The sequence below is a fragment of the Pygoscelis adeliae genome, unplaced genomic scaffold, assembly GCF_000699105.1.
Source record: "Pygoscelis adeliae isolate BGI_AS28 unplaced genomic scaffold, ASM69910v1 Scaffold14, whole genome shotgun sequence".
In the NCBI taxonomy this organism is placed as follows: Eukaryota; Metazoa; Chordata; class Aves; order Sphenisciformes; family Spheniscidae; genus Pygoscelis; species Pygoscelis adeliae.
The window spans coordinates 6084075-6101124 of NW_008825109.1; the positions used below are offsets into that span (position 1 = coordinate 6084075).

General features: G+C 43.9%; 1 protein-coding gene across 1 annotated transcript in view; it reads left to right on the forward strand.

Moving 5' to 3' along the window:
- AMER2 (APC membrane recruitment protein 2) overlaps window positions 1-1279 on the forward strand; it is a 2729-nt gene extending 1450 nt beyond the window's left edge. The window contains exon 2 of the mRNA XM_009327878.1: window positions 5-1279. Coding sequence (XP_009326153.1) covers window positions 5-1279 — 1275 coding nt within the window. The remainder of the gene's footprint in view (window positions 1-4) is intronic.
- The last annotated feature ends 15771 nt before the right edge of the window (window positions 1280-17050 follow it).

Here is a 17050-nt window from a genome sequence, read left to right on the forward strand (position 1 = left end):
CGAGGGAGCCCTGGGCCGGGACCCGCCGCGGGAGAAGCGCGGCGGCGAGGCGCACGCCGCGGCCGAGGAGCCCGAAGTGGGCGGTGGGGAGTCGCGGGACGGCAGCCCCCTGCCCGGGGAGGACCCCGCCGCCGCTGGAAGGCGACCCGAGGAGCTCTGCCGAGAGCGACAGGACCCGGGCGCCGGAGAGGTTGGGACTGCGAAGGATGCGGCCATAACAGGTGACATTCCAATAACGACTATCCCCCCTGTTGAACCTCACTGTGATAGCGGTCAAGAGACGGCAGCCGCCCCTGACCCTTCCTCTGTTGATCCACCCTCAGAGCAATCGATTGATCGTATTTGTTTGATGTTTGCTGACGTGACTTCACTGAAAAGCTTTGACTCTCTTACAGGCTGCGGAGATATTATTGCGGACCATGAGGAGGATGTGGGCGGCGGGAGTGGCGGCTGCGAGAAGAGCGCCCCTGGGGCCGGCAAGCTGGGTGCCTCCAAGAAGCACCCCACCATGCTGGCCTACCAGGGAGGAGGGGAGGAGATGGCCAGCCCGGACCAGGTGGACGACACCTACCTGCAGGAGTTCTGGGATATGCTGTCGCAGACAGAGGAGACCCAGACAGAAGGAGGAGGAGGAGGTGGAGGAGGGACAAAGAAGCCCGAGGGGTTGAAGGAGAACCGAGGTACCGAGGGGGCCCAGAACAGGGTGGCGGTAAAACGTGGTGGCCTCCACCAGATCCCCATTCACCTCAGCCACAAAGAGGAGCAGAAGGGCAGGGAGAAGGAGCAGCACGAAGGAGTCCCAAACAGCGACGAGGGCTACTGGGATTCCACCACCCCTGGTCCCGAGGAAGATGGTTCCACAAGCATCCAGAAGGAGACCATTCCCAGGGACAGCTACAGCGGGGATGCTCTCTACGACCTCTACACCGAACCGGATGAGAACCCACCAGCGGGGCCTACGGATGAAGAGGTCACCTGTGTGCCACGCTCCAAGCCCGTGTCTCCAATAACAACCACGTGCTCACTGAAAACACCCTCAAGCACAATGAAGGACTCCAAGATACCCATCAGCATTAAACACCTTTCGTCGCATCCTGCCAGCCTGCATGGAGCAGACGCCAGTAACAGCCATCATGTCGCACACCATCACCTGGCCAAAAGCGAGATGCACAGAACAAAAATCCCCGTCTCTAAAGTACTGGTACGCCGGATCAGTAACAGGGGCTTAGCAGGGACAGCAGTGAAAACTGCCATGTACCAGGACAGTGCCAAAAAGTAGCTGAATAAGAGGTGGAGACAAAGACAGACAGCGAGGTCGGTGTGTGAAAGTCTGCGTAGGAGACCACAGATAATTAATTAGTTTTGCATCACCTGAAGAAAGGCACCTAAAAGGCTTACTTCACTGTACTCCGTGGGCCTGCACTTCTGAATCCCTTCTTACTAGACTGTATGGCTGAATATAAAAAGTCGACTTCTTTTTGAGCACTTTTTTTTACATTTGTATCTTTTTTCTGCAGCACTGAACGCTGGGGAGATTCATTTTTACATGCCTTTTTGGAAGCAGGACTTGGATTATGAACCTAAATGAGCATCCTTCCTCATGCAAAGCAGTGCCATGAGTTCTTCAAGGGAACAGAGTTACAAAAGGAGCGACAGGAGAGGTTCTCCAGTACACTTATCTTTCAATCATTTGTGGGGGAGGAGTGGAGGGTGAGTGCCTGGCTCCGTAAATGGTGTTTGCTCTACAAGATGTTGGGAAAAATGCCAAGCAAAAAACAACCAACCTAACAGGTATTTTACCTGCTGTAGGAACGAGAGCACTGCTCAGCAGCAGACTTGATTAACTTGTGTGCAGTAGCTAACTAAGGAGTTACGTGGACTTTTCTAACAGGAAAACATTTTTGTTTGTCTGTCTAGTTGGTTTTGATCTGGTCTAATGTAAATGGGTAACAGAGACACCTGACATAGGTTCAGATGTTTACATCAATACTTGTCTGATAATGCATACAATCAGGTTCAGGGAAACATTTTACTAAATGCCAATATATACACACTGTTCACATTTATACAATAACTTGCTCGCCATGTGTAAATATATACATATTTTAGCAGATTTACTCAATGCTACAGATTTTTTATAAAAAAAAAATCACCCGTCTGTATTATCTAGAGTTTAAGCAAGAGTTAGTTTTTATAGGTAGATAATTTTACAGTTCTAAAACATAGAACTTTGTGTAAGTACCTTAAATTAGAGCAAAACTCTGTTTTGTGTGGGCTCATGCATCCCCAGATAAGTGAGCCTGAAGTGCTGATTTTATTCCAGTGGCACATTCCATGTGTCAGAGCTGAGGTTCTGACAGCATTGCCACTGCAAACCTCTATTTTCAGGGGTTTAGACAAAGTTGCTCTGGGCTTAAACCTTACAGAGAAGGAACCCAGGAAAGAAACAGGTTTTTTAATTATTATTTTTTAAAGTATATAAAATTAGTTTTTGACTATTTAAAGAAAGTTTGGGTTCTCATTGCTTTTTATTTTCATTCTTAATAATGTCAGAATAATTTTACTTTAAGAGAGAAGAAGAAATATGGTAAGCTAGTGGTACATAAAATGATCTGATGAGCTTGGATCTTATGAGAAATGTATTAATGGCCAGGACATTTTTGAATAGTGGCTACTGTACATGGGCATTGACAACATTTCAAAGAAATTTAATAGGGTTTTAATGTGCCTGAGGACATATTTTTATGATACACTGAAAAAGCTCCAAAAATCACTGAAGTCTAAAGGTAAATGTTATGTATTTACAAAATATTTTGGTATAAGTATTTAATCATCAGACCACAGTTAATATAAAATATATGCTCCAGTGTATCTGAATAATAATATACATTTTAAAAAACACATGTCTATATTATGCAGAGAATCCTAAATTCACATCACTGAAGCTAATGGGTCTGATCTTACATAGCAGTTGGTTTTATTGTCTCTTAAATTGAAAGAAAAAAAAAGGAAAATAAATATACAGAATATACATTTGAAGGATATTAAGGTTATAGATAAACCATAAAAAGCCAGGAAATAGAATAATAAGAGTTGTATATATGTATGTGTGTGGTTCACTGGGGAAATGACCTTATAGTCACAAGGGTAAAATTGGCATCTAGTTCTGAAATTACTACAGGATTTAATACTGAACTGCAACGCCCCAGTGGATAGAGAGAAAGGGTTAGTTTTCTTGATGAGTCCCTGTTTTCATGGTTTGAGTAAGAACCTTAATACACTTCAAAGAAGATTATTTTATGTTTTCTTTCTAATGTATATGTGTGTGGTTTTCTACATGCCTACTCACACAGACGTGTTGTACATATGCATGTGTAGTCAGAACGCTCCTCCTAGAGTCCATGCACACAGGTGAACACGCACAGCCGTGCATGCTCGCATCCATGCGAACACGGCCACGTGTGCACACTCCCACGCACAGACTGAGGGGATGTGCTGTAAATCTGTCTCTAAACACGCTGGCGGTGATCTCCTTTGCCTGAGAAAGGGATTTGCATTTGGCCTGACTCTGCTTGTGCATTTTAGAAAGTTCAAGCTGAAATACCGTCAAAAGGATGAATGTACAGAACATGGAATATTATCCTGGTCCTAAGCCCTAAACCTAACATTCCTTTTTCTGTTCTTTTGTTTTCATCTGACTGTAAGGGACACATCTTTCCTTGCATGACAACTCTGCAGAAAAATCGTAATTCCCCATTTTGTTTTCAAGACAAATTGTGCAGAGAGATTCTGTAGGGTACTGGAAGTTGAGAGGGAGGGAGGACGTGGTGAGTTTGGGGTAGTACCATAAAAACTGGAAGCACTGAGTACAGGTAGTAGGAGTGGTGCATGTTTAAAACCACTAGAAGATATCAGCTACCATCTCTACAGGACTTGTGTGTGGCAAATTACTCATCATATGCATTTTGTTTGCATTGTGGCATGTCTGTATCGAGAAACAAATAGAGTGACACTAGACTAGCGCTCTCTCACGTAGTGACTAACACAAATCATCATTAAAATGCTTTGGCTTCCCTTCATTTTTCTCTCTCTCCTTTGTTTTCTGCCCCGTTTTTCCCCTGTCCTCTGCATGCTGGCGGGCAGCATCCTCCTCAGTGCTAACCCCCGGTGCAGAGTGGGGAGCCCTGGGCTGGCAGCCGAGCGCAGGGTGGGAAGGCGGCCGTGCTGCCTGCTGCGGCCAGGTGCTCCCCAGTCGCTCTCTCAAGCTTTCTATCACACACCCAGTGGAAGAACATTTTGCAAATCTCTTGGCGGTTCGTTTGGCTGCTTGCTGTGTACGTATTTTAAGGACAATCATATCCTTAAAAGGAAAATGGGAAAGTAGCTTGTCGTAGGGCGTCAGTATTCTGAATCATTGCGACATACTGACGTTGATTCAGGGTAATGGTTGTGTGAGAGTGAAAATACAATTTAATGCTCAAATTAACTTTGTATTTATAAAACTCGCTTTTGTCTTTAAGCCATCTATGTTTTTTATTTCGAAAGGTAATAGAAAATTTAATATTTACTAGGGCTTTCAATTTTCATAGAAATATATTTGTATAACTCCACACAATGCCTAAAACAATCATTGGAAGGAGGTTCAAAGGCTTTCTTTAGACCTGTATTTAATTCCTGAAAGATCCCTGTAAAATACTGTGAGATGCCTAAGAACAAACAGTTAATGACTTGCTGGATTTAAAGGCTGAGACATACAGAGGTAATAGTCCTGAGGCGTTTTGTGGTGGTTTGCATTCTTATTTACGTTACCCTGTCAAGCATCTATTTTCCTTGGCTTTGGTAGGTATCAAGGTAGAAATGGTGTTCTGAGTCCCAAAGATAACAGTCCCAATGCTGTTGTCGCTTTGATTTTCTTAAAGAATACTTTTCTTTATTTGTTTTATTTGTTATTTTGTGGTCTGAATGATGCTTTGTAATTATCAGCTTGTATGTCACTCATAAAGGATTTTATAGATCAGGACTTGGCATTTAGTTATATGTACTCTTTGCACTTTCAGGTCACTGCTGGTAGTTTTGTATGTTCTTAGGATATTTCTATATATTGCGTAGTGTTTTATAGCTATCTACAGTGATTTTGGTGGTATACATTCTTGTCCTATATATCAGCACAAAAGATTTCCTTTCAGTAGCATGAAATGATGTTTTTGTGGACTTCTTTTGTCATGATAGGATTAAGTTTCCTGTACTATATGTGTGGCCTGCAACAGACATAAAGGGTCTTCTTTTCCCCGTAGTGCGTATGCATTTTGCTCTTGCCAGTAATAGGACTCAAACACACGTAATAGATTTCAGAAGAAATTCCACGACTAGAATAAGAAAAATCTATGTTCAGTCTTATTCCATCAATCACCAGCATTTTCTTTATCCACTGTGAATATCCTCGCTGCCATTCAGGGTAGTAGAGGACTGAATTTTAGAAATTCCATGCATAGACGTACACTATGAAAATTAATTCACTGATTATTTTTTAATGAATCTTACTAAATTATTTATCTAAGCTAAGCGAATATTGCACCAAAGTCTTCAAAACATGTGATACAGATGGCATTTCCAGTAAGATACTGTAAGTGCAGATGAGCCAAATTAACAGGCTTTGCTTAGCAAAGCAAAACCTAGTTGTTTCTTAAATTTGTAGTACTGACTGAGCTTGCAGATCAAAGGGAGCCATTGATTCTGCTACATGGCCGAGCTCAGAGGGTTTTTTTAACTTGGTCTAATGGACTACTTTCAGAAAAGGCTTTTCAGCAAGATAATGGTATGAAAGAGACAGTTCACAGTAACAATAGCCACTTACAAGGCAGATGGTTATCTAACAGCCATAATGGGGGACTCTAAGCAAGGTGGCCTGAAAATGTATTTTCATAGTTATTGATATGAAAGGCTGAGGCTTCTGTCTTGGAAAAACAAATTGACACCAATTCAAAAGACGCTGCAGAAATGAGTCTCGGCAGAGTTTACACGTGACAGCTTCTGCAGGGTTTTATTTACTTATTTATTTAGGCTTTTCTTTTTTTGTTGTTGTTGGTTTTGCTTTGTTTATGTTTTCATTTCATGACATAACCCCATGTGTCCAGGCAGAATTGCACAGCAACCGACTCTTCTGAGATTCAATGCTGAGAATACACTGTCAGTTGTCTTCAGTGGCCTGGGACTTGTCCCCGCTGAACATCCTCCCTTCCATTGAGGGATGGGAGGAATGGGATGATGTGGTTCCCTTCTCACCCGTGAGTCCACGTGCTGTTTACTGTGAGCAGGGGGTATCTGAATCTGTCTTGCTGTTTGTGTTTAAGAGACAGTTTATTTTTAATCTGACTCAGAATTTTTTTAGCTCATCGTTAGCTCACATCTTGTCTTCCCTGTGAGCGTCTCAGCTAGGAACGGTCAGCATTGATTTGCTGTTTCCTGGGTCCATTTCTTGTAGAGAGAAATGGAAGAACTTGCCATATGCAAAGGAGTAAGAGCTATAACCACTCAAGCCACATCCTGGGGGCCTTTACTCCTGCAAAAGCAGGTTGTTAAAACTCTGCCTGCCTTAGAGGGCTACTCCATCCAAAACAGTGAGTACTGTTGCCTGGGACCACCTTTTTTTTTTTTCCCCCCACTGTCTCTTGCTCCCTCTCAGCCATAAAGCAGTAGCTTGGGAAACATTTTTGACCTAGCCCTCCAGCACTAGAAAAGAGGAGCTGCTGCCAGTGTGTTCTTCAAGGGGGCTCTGCTCCTACTTTTTGATCTGGAAAAAAATAATTCACCTTCCGAACAAGCTGCAAAGATACTTCAAACCGAGATCTCTGCTGTGTGATCTCATACATGTGGGTGAGGATGTTGAGTGGTACTTTGCATAGAGTGGAATACATCCTTCCACTTTCCTGTTGTGGACCATTTAGCAAATCTAGCAGGGAAGCACGTCACTCTTGTGGGAAAGCCCAGAAGCTGTTTGTTATGCAGACTGTGCCCAGATTATCTTTGGTAAGAACTGCTCTTCTTTTTCCTTTCTGTACATACTTAAATAAATAGAACCAAAGTTATAGTGGAGAGAGGAAAAGGTTATGTACTTCACGGGGCAAGGAGTTTAAACTGCTAGGCTGAAGTAGCAATGGCTAAAAGAAGATTGCTTTGCCTACTTTACCATCACATCCAAGCAATGCTCTGCAATAGAAGCTAATCCAGCTATGGCCACAAAGTTAGAAAACTGGCATTTGCCAACGTGACAGTCTCGTTCCAAGGTCCAATTCTGCTGTGGCAAAGCTTCCACTGACTCCAGTAAGAACTGAAGAAGGTCCTTAATCTCTTAATCTTAAGGAAATAGGAAGTGTTTCTTAAATAAGTCTTCCCTTTTTTTAAAGATTAACATTATTCAGGTGATTATGCAGTCTTTTATATTACTGTAGCAGTATTTTTACTGATCTGAATGCAAAACGGCTTTCTGTTGTTTTTCAATCTTAACGAGCAGCCACTCCCGCACATAACTCCAGCGCTCAGCATGTTTAAATTACAGCTAACACAATCACTGCCTTCCTTAATTTAACTTGTGATGGCAAAACCAGGACCAGATCCTTTCCAAAGCACTAAAATCCCTGCTTATTGTGTCATTGTTCTTGTTTTTTTGATATGGTAACTAACAACGCCTCCCTTTAATTGTTTCACAGCCACTTCTTAAATCTGTTTTTAGGGAGAATGGTATGTAGGGGTTGAATGGTAAGAACTGTAATGGATTTTTATTATTTTGGATGATGTTGCATCAAAACAGTTGCTATTTCAGTATCAGGTTGTTTCCATGGGCTTTTTATGCAGATGCATTGGAAGCTTTGAACATAATGCACTCGTAAAAGAAAATTGGCTACATCTGCTTTGAATTAAGCCTGACCTTAAAACGTAAAAGCTACACATCTGGTGATGTTTCTTGGTTAATGGCAGCAAGGGGGAAGGTCTGCCCCAACTCACCTGCACCCTGCAGACTGGGGGAGCAAGGCACTGTCTCCGGGAGAATTTGCTGTCTGACTCTGCCGTGTGGTCCCAGCAGAGGGGTGCGGGGTGTCGCCATGTGGAAGTGTCTGCCAGATTGGACAGCAGCAGGAAAAGCCATGGTGGCTGTGCTGGGGTGAGCGGTGGGATGAAAGCAAGGGCTGGACCTCTGATCCTTGTGGAAAAAGAGACTTAAATGTATGCCTATAAAATCTGGCTCCTTTTTTTCTTGCATTGATGCTAGGATTGCTGTGTTGCACTGAGTTAGGAGCCAGACTGTGTGAGTGCCAGGGTCTGGGTGTACTGATGCCAGTGCTCCTGCTGATGGCCTACAGTGTGACTGCTCTCATCAACACCTGAGCAGTGCCTTCATTTCTGAAGGCAATTTTAGCACAGGTACTTCCACAAATCCCCTGTAGACCAGCACCGACCCGTGGCATCTCACTGCTTTTCCATCCTCATTTTGTCAGGGGTATGTGAAGACCCAAGCCCTTGGCAGGGTGGTGAGTGCTGGCTGCGCCCTTGCAGCCCAAGGCCAAGTGGGGAGGGAGTGTAAGCCACACCGAGCAGCAGCACCACCAAGTCCTGGGTAGAGTGCAAGTAACTTTCTGCAGCACGTGGCTTGATAAAAGCAATGTTATCCTGCTTTTCAAAAGAGGGAGCAAGACTAAAGCTGTTGCCTTTGTGTAAAATTGAAGTAAATCCTCTGCTGTGGGACAAATTGCAACAGCTGGACAATATCTCAGCCCACTAGCATTCACCCTGAAAACAGTAGATCTATTAGCAGTGTCGGTTGTGATTGAGTGAAGATCCCATAATTCGGCCCCATATGAATTTTCCTTGCTACGTTTGTCAGCAGAGTCTGTCTCAGAAAAGCTCTACTGTTGAGGCTTGTGGTCCTGTTGAAAAGAGGAATGAGGTATAAATGTAGTTGGTGGAAAACACAGGTTCAATAAGTCCAGAAAACACAGCCTTTTATCACAGCCCAACTCTGATTAAATATCATGGTGTGCCTGAGGAAAATGTAGCAGGGACTGTTCCACACCGCATCTGACAAACCGATGCTCTTGGGGCTTCCTATGTGCTGAAAGGGACAGATGTGTCCTGTTAGAAGTCACTTTATCTGTTTCTGTAAGATGTGTTATAGCTGATGGATCACTGTTAATTACAATTTTCCCTAATTTTTTGTGTCAGCCACCTCCAGTAAGGTAGCATATGACCTATTTGAGATAATGAGCGAGTAAAGCCAGAACTCCCTGCTCTTCTTATCTAAATGGTTTGCTAATAATCTGGCGAGTCTATGTGTACCAACTTTTTCTGCATGACAGCTCAAAACACTCTGGGGGGTGTTTTTGTAGCAGACTGTTAGACATACTCTGCCTCTTTCCAGGTCTACAAACTTCGATGAGTATGTGTCTCCTCGAATCACTGTATTCTTAACGTATTTACAACCTAACTGATAGCAATAGATGTCTTTCTTCCCTGGCAGTTCACAAGGATATACTAATCAGTGTTTATTATATTTTTAATTCTGTAAATATTTATTTTGGTACTCTGTGTATTTATTGGCACTGATTCTGGTGTTTGCTTATGTGTCATTGTGAATGTTGATGATTTCAATAGTCTTGCTTCTAATGAATGTAAGGAACTCAGACTAACTGCACTTTTCTTCCATTCAAAAATCTTACAGTGAAAAATATTCCCACTGTCATATTATGTGTTATAGTGAATACAGTTAATAAAATCAGTTGTCACTTTTCACTGATGAACGTGAAGGTTACTTTTTGATGTTCAAGCTAGAGATAGAGCCCATCTATTCAGAGCACTGGAAAATACTAGGCTTCTGAAAGCAAGACATTAGGGAATTATGTCCCCAAAATAGCATAAAAGAGAATACTTGGGCATGTGTGCACTTTCATGTTTATGTAGAAATGCCTTTAGCAGTTTTACTGATAACATCCTAGAATAACTAGACTAAATCCGTTACTTAGGGGAGGGCTTTCATAAATGAGTGAGTTTTCATCTTCTGGTCTTCTGTTTCATCAACATGTGTTGGGTTTTTTTTCCCCCTTTAAACCACTTAGACAATGGGAATGGACTGAGTTTCATTCTGTTTTTCAAATCAGCTTTGCTTCCTGGTTCTCCGGGTCGGGAAGCCAGAGGGAAGCTGGTTCTCTTGGCACAAATTGACTTGGAGTTGCAGTTTTGGTATGACAGCTTGAAAATGCAGTCTGCTGTAAGCTTCATTTCCCACCTTTAAAACTCAGACTTGACTGCTATGACTATGAAGTGACATTTATGAGAACCTCTGGTTTGCAACTTTCTCTAAATTTCTTGCATTTAGAAGATGCATAAAGCATTTTCATCAATCTAGTTTTAATCCTTAAGTTTATTTACTTCACTTAGCTAAGTAGCACTACCTTGCTAAGGGTTCAGGAAGCCTCCCATGTTACTACTTGTCCATGGAAGATACTGAACCAGTCAGAATAAGAACTGGAATAAAATCTGCTCAAAAGTTTTCAAGGAACAACAAAGCAAAAAGTATGAAAAGCTCATTAAGCAAGTAAGGAGCAGGACATGGTGACACAGTATAAATTGATCCTTTGTTCATAGAAGCGTAACTCCTCTTTCCAACAGCTGGAATGAGCTGAAGAAAAGTTTTCCCTGTGATTTAACGGGAAATTAAATCACTGTATTTAAATGCCTGAATATAAAGCAATTTTACATTCAGGCCTTCTCAGCCTATGTCCCCTATTGCATGTTCATGTCTTTTATTGGATGCATCTGGAAGTAAAAGAGTTGTGGTTTAAATTATTCCCTGCTGCAGAAGATTGCCTGATGATCACCTTGCTTGTGTCCAAGTATAGCTACTGGGATTTGGGGGGGCAAAAGGGTTGCAATGAAGCGCAGGGCAAAAGTACAGCAACCTCATGAATCTTGATAACTGCAGATCTGTGTGATGCAGCTGTTAACACCTTCCACAAAACCAGACTACAGTAGCCTGGCAGATCCACTGTGACGGGAAAAATTGAAAAGTCTCCTGAAACCAGGAGACTTGGCCCAAATACTCTTTTTGAAATCAAGATGAAGAGGCTGAGTTTTTAATATTGAGCTAAAAGTCCCTTCCCAATTAAAACCAAGATCAGTCATTCCCGACAGTACATCTCTATGATTTTCATGGCCACCCTGCTGGAAAAGTGTTTGCAATGGGAGTGATGACCTGGAAATCTCCCTGTGACCTGTTTGTTGAAGATGAATGCTCCATCCATTTTGCAAATCTATCAAGCAAGAAAAAGAAGAGAATATTCTTGACTCCTAATAATTGGTAAGGACTATTGGCAAGACTAATGGACCAGTCAACTGACTGTGAGTGAGTACTAGTCTCATTTCAAATCCTTTCCCTTGAACCATGGTATTTTTCCCTTTCAAAGCAATCATACAGAAGTTATTTACTAGGAGCTCACATTGAGCAGATGCCTGCTCCTACCTACCACGTTGCACATCTGCTTCCAATTAAGCCCATTCCACGGTGCCCTGAGGGGGATGGGAAGGAGGCTCAAAGGTTCTGCAAAGGGCTATTTCAGCAGCCATGGATGCTGCTGTGGCAGCTGGGGACTAAGAACCTGGTTCGTCTCTAGCGACACATCACTCCTTTTGCTCTGCAAAGGCCCTTAGCACTTGGCTTAGATATTTAGTTAGACCCTGGGAACAGGAGGTCTCTCTTCTGTCTAATGAAGGAGACTTGTCCTTGACCAATATGTGTATTTTTTTCCAGCTTAAGAAAAATGGATATTTTTTAAAAGATATAGATGGAGTCCCATAGCTACTATTCTAAGTAGAACAAGACAAGTGCACCCCTTCTATTGAAGTGCAACTCCCCATAGCAACTCCAAAGACTAACAACCAACCCATGGTGATGCTGCGTCCACCCTTCACAAAGTGGCTCTATGCAGCACTCCCACATGAATTCCAGGTGAGATGACCTAGAGCCAAGGCTTGCCACCAGCGTGGAGGCAGGGCTTGTGCCTTCCGACAAGCGCTGGTCCGGACCAGGGAGGTCCGAGTCCCTCTTCCACCGCTTCCTTTCCAGGCAGTTGTGACCTGATTTACAGAAGGCTGCAGGTACCACATTTTAAAATCTGATCCACAAAATCAGCTGTGGTGTTGCTCAGAATTTTTGGTCTGAGGTTTTATGATAAAATTTCACTATCACTTAAGCACCTGCGCCGGGCAGGCTCAAAAGCGTCATGTGGCTGGGTCTGCTGTTCCGTGCATCATGGTGGGAGTCAGACAGGCTCTTCCTCCGGCCGTGTCAGCCTTCTCTGTTGGTGTCACTTGAAATTCATAGGTCCCTTGGGCAGAGGAGAGACTTGAGTAAAGATCCTCTGGGTGAAGGTCCTGAATGAGCAGAGGTTGACTGGGTAGAAGTGCAGCAGCATCATGGAGGTGGTGGGAGAGGTTGAGGCAGCTAAACGTAGGGCAGTCAGAAGCCTTGTTGGCAGCAGTGTCCTCTCCTGCTTCACAGGGAGATGGTTGCCTCCAGGGCACCTATGTGGCTCAAGGTGCTTCAAGAACATATTCAGCTGTAGGCTATCGCACCGTGGGAACAAATGGTGCTGAGCTCCTTGCATGGAGCTGGGAACATGCAGGGCGACATGCAGACTGCAAAGTAAACTAAAGTCCTATGACCAAACAGTATCTTAAGGACAGAAATTATGCCAAATCTGTATGTCATGTAAAGCAAATCTGTTCCATTCCTGCCCAGCTCCATTTGTTCACCTGTAAAGATGAAAACACAACCTAATTTTGCAACAAAATAGGTTTGAATAAAGAGCATAAATGTGTGTTAGTAAATGTGAGTAGTGAAAAACCTGTTCTTGAGCATGGCTGTGAAGATACTGGCCACAATCTAAAGTGGATGTGAAAAAAACATCTGTTCTACTAAAATGATGTAAAGAATCAGAAAAATGGTAAGAAAAATCAAATTGATTGTTCTGAGTATTTCATAAGGAAAAATAAAGACAGATAAGAATTCACCTAGTCTTGGTCTATCTTTACAGTAGGGATATATTACATCTACATCTGTCTTTCTCTGAGTTTCTACCCTTCACATTTTGCACTAATAGATTTTGTTTACTGACAGATAACAAATCGTACAAAAATGCAGCACTTACAGTGAAAAAATCAGTCCTGCTACACTTTTGCTTATAGATGTCTTTTTTTTCCCCTTGTCAACAAATTAAGCTTTTGATCCTTCCAATTAGACCATATCCAGTCATTATCATGCCACATTTAGGGTCTGATTACACAGCCACTGTGTCTGAACAGCTTCATTCAAATCAGTAAAAAATGCTCATATGCAGCAACTGCAGAAATGGTGCTTGCATCCTTCACAGAGCTGCCTATTGCTGCTTTCTCAGGGGCTTAGAATATTTATGTCTATCATCATGACATGATTTTGAATTTGCCTGTATTTTTTTTTCCTAGGGTCTGATAGAAAACGCCATAAATCTGCAAGTTTTATGAAAAAACAGTTGGACCAGATTACACAGTTAAGTTAACTTGTCTATGCCAGATCTTAATTCTCTCTCAAGATGTAACATGTATTCAGACCGATTTAAAACAAATGACTGTATCGGAAAACAAAACAGACATTAGAGCACAAGCATAAAGGCAAATGTCAGCCCCTGGCTCTGAAACGACCGGGACCCTCAATCCGAGCTATGAAACCTTACATTTCTGCCTCAGCGCAGGCAAACATGCAGCACTATTTATAGCACAGCCTTTTTACTACCCTTCTGTTAGAATAGGCTTCATCAGAGGATTTACATGACTAACCAAAAGCAAAAGCCTTTTGTACTTCCTTTCCGTAAGAGAAAGCTGGTGTTCACTGGGCTGAATTACAGAAACTATCAGTTACTAGAAAACCAGCTACTAATTCAAAGGCATCTGTTACCATGGCATAGGTCTCCTCTTCCCTCTCCATGCCCCAGATTTAGCACCAATGATGGGAGCTTAGTGAAAGCTCAAAAAGAACGGTTCTTACTTCTGAAAAATAAAATGCATAGTCAAGGAAGACCTCATGTTTTCATGGCAACTAAGGAGTAAAGGGTTAAGACCTAGGAGATGGCTCTGAACCAATAAACAGCACAAAAGACTCCTATTAGCAAATCAAGAGCCCAATGTACTCTCATTTCCCCCCTTGTATCTTCAATTAAACCCTTTGGGCCACAAAGTTATTGTTCCTGCCAAGGACAACAATCAGCATGAGGTGATTATTTTAGATTCTGCTACATACCCTGAAGTCTTGTGAAAATGAAAACCAACTCTCTCTTCACCCTCTGATCCGATTTCCAGGGCAGGGCAGGCCCGTCAGCTAGTCCCCATCCTTTCATCTTGCTGTGCCAGCTGCAAGCACCCAGGCTTTCCCCAGAGATGCCACTCTCTCACAGATGCCTGCCTCTTCCTGCCTTCCAGATGGCAGCGGGCTTCTTAACAAGCTCCCCCATTTAAAAAAAATTTCATTTCAGTGTTATCTTGTCACATCTGTTTTTCTCCAGTCAGATGATGTGCAGGAGCAGGAGGTGTAATGCTTCTTCAAGAGGTTACCAACCTGCAGCTCCAGTGGCCGTTTCAGACCTCCCCGCTGCAGAAGTGCCCCTGTGCAGCGAGGGTCACTAATGCTCTGGTGTGCCAGTGACAGCCTCTGCCCCAGCTGCCGAGCAGAGGTAAAGACCACTTTGTTGAGGTTTGCAGGCTGCTTGTTTCCTTGTCTTGTCCTGCATCACTGAACTTACTCTTTCCTCCCTAGAGCTTTTCTGCAGGGCTTCTTGAGGCTCCCTGGCACTGTCATGGGCCTGTTTAACATGGCTCGGGAAGGAAGAGAACAGCTAGAGAACAGGGCAGGGAATTGGAGTCAGGCTGTGATATCCTTTCACACATGTCCTCTGTGACCTTCAGTGCAAAACTCCACCTCTTTGCTTTTTCCACCTCTAAATGGGGATTGTGATCCCTCTGCAGGAAAGGTTTCATGTGGCCAAATCCTTCACATTTTACCCTGCTGCCTGTGAAGCAATTTGAGACTCGGGTAGGGGCATGGTGCAACAGCAGCACTCTCTCATTCCCCCATCCCGCCCAGATTCACCAGGGGCACATGTGGCCATAACCTGAATGAGAAGAGGGGAGGAAAAACCCTCTTTCCCGTATTTTTTGCACAGGATGGCAGTGGTAAGTTCTCAGGGTGAGAATTTGGCTGAAGAGGGGCCATGGAGCTGCCCTCCCATCTCCCTGGCTATAGTGCTGGTGCCCCTGGGGCTCTGCAAATGTGGGATTAAAGAGCTGGAGAGGAAGGCTGTCAAGGGGAATCAGCAGCATCATGGAGCCGTGGGAGAAGGGTGTTATACCCCACTGAAGCCCCACAGTGGGGATCCTTCCCCTGTCAGGGGCAGGAGAAGGAGAGATGTGGGGGCTAAAACGTCTTGAGCCTCTTGATATATCTGTCCTTAGACCTGGCTACAGATGCTCTTGCCACCAGATGGCCTTTCTGCGGTGTTCTGCACAGCTTTGACCTGCTGATGGCCTCAGACTCTCCACTTCCATGAAACTAATTGAAGAAACACTACAGTAGGAAGTAATACCAGTCATAAAGGGATGTTCTGCTGCCTCCCTCACTTCCAGTTTTCCACTAGGGACGGCAGCAGTAGTTATTCATTGCTCCCACCATGCAGCCAGAAGGCAGCCGTCCTTGGGATTTGATGAGCCTTGCAGAGTGATGTGGTGCAATGGCTCTGGAAAAGGGCAACGTAGGAACTGATATATTGGTTGAACTGGTGACCCACCTGATCAAGCAGTCTATTGCTGTCCACAGATACCAGCAGTGGAGATATTTTATAAAGACACATGAAAATGCTACTGTGGATAATTATGCAGTATCTGTTTGGGAGAAGAGGTACCTTTGTAACTTCAGGTAGCAATGTGTCTCTGCTTTGAGGAAAATCGTTTGTATCACTTGTTACCGCAGAGGAAAGGATTCCCACTTGCATAAATATTCACTTTTAGTGAATCTTCTGAGGTTCTTTGCTTCAGTAATATCCTGTGGCCACGAGTTCCACACACTCATTATGCTTCACAGAGAAAGGAAAAAACCCACCTTACGAGATGTAAGGGAAATGCTGGGGAAATTTTAGGTGCTAGGTAATCAATTTTTAATTGGGCAGACTCAAAAAGAAAGGTAAGAGAAGGAGAACATCCTGGTGAGGTGTATTATATTGCCATGAGGTTGTTTGAAACGGCCTCGTTACTCATGTGTGATTCATGCATTTACAAAGGAAAAAGTCAATTTTTTTTAGGGATATTGGTCTGAAAACAAAAGGGATCTCCAGGCCTTCAGCAAGCAGTCCAGGACTGGGAATGATGCTGACCCGACACAGCTTCCCTCCTGTGCTGGGCAGAGATGGCCGTGCCATGCCACCCTGGCTTTTGGCTTCCCTTCCTGCCAGGTAGGCGGCAGGAGCACGGCGTTATGAAATGGAGGTGCTGGGAAACCTAATTCAGAAAGCATCTGTTTCCAAATCACGTGGTGCTTCGTGCTCTGGTAGTTTTTAATTGGCTCCTGGCTGGGTTTATTCTCCTTCTGTGTTTCAAGGGTCAGCATTGGAGAGCTGGGCACTGCCACGGCTGGGACGTCGAGCAGCTGCCTCTGGCAGCATCTCGGCAGGGGAAAGCTGCTGCTGTAGCTCTCCGGTAAATTGCCCTGTGCCAAGGTATGCTCATTAGATGTTATATCCCATGGGAGACGCGTTAGTTAATTTAACAAGGTTTTGCTGTGGGCTTTATTTCGGTGCAGTCCCAGAGCAGTGACCTGAGGGGTCCCCAGCCCAACCTGTATCTGCCTGCGCGTGGCTTCCGCCTCGGCGAGCCCCCTCCTGTTGGGTCTCCTTGGGCTGTCCCTTACAGAGACACAGAATCACAGAGGGATTGAGGTGGGAAGGGACCTCTGGAAGTCACCTGCTCCAAGCCCCCTGCTCAA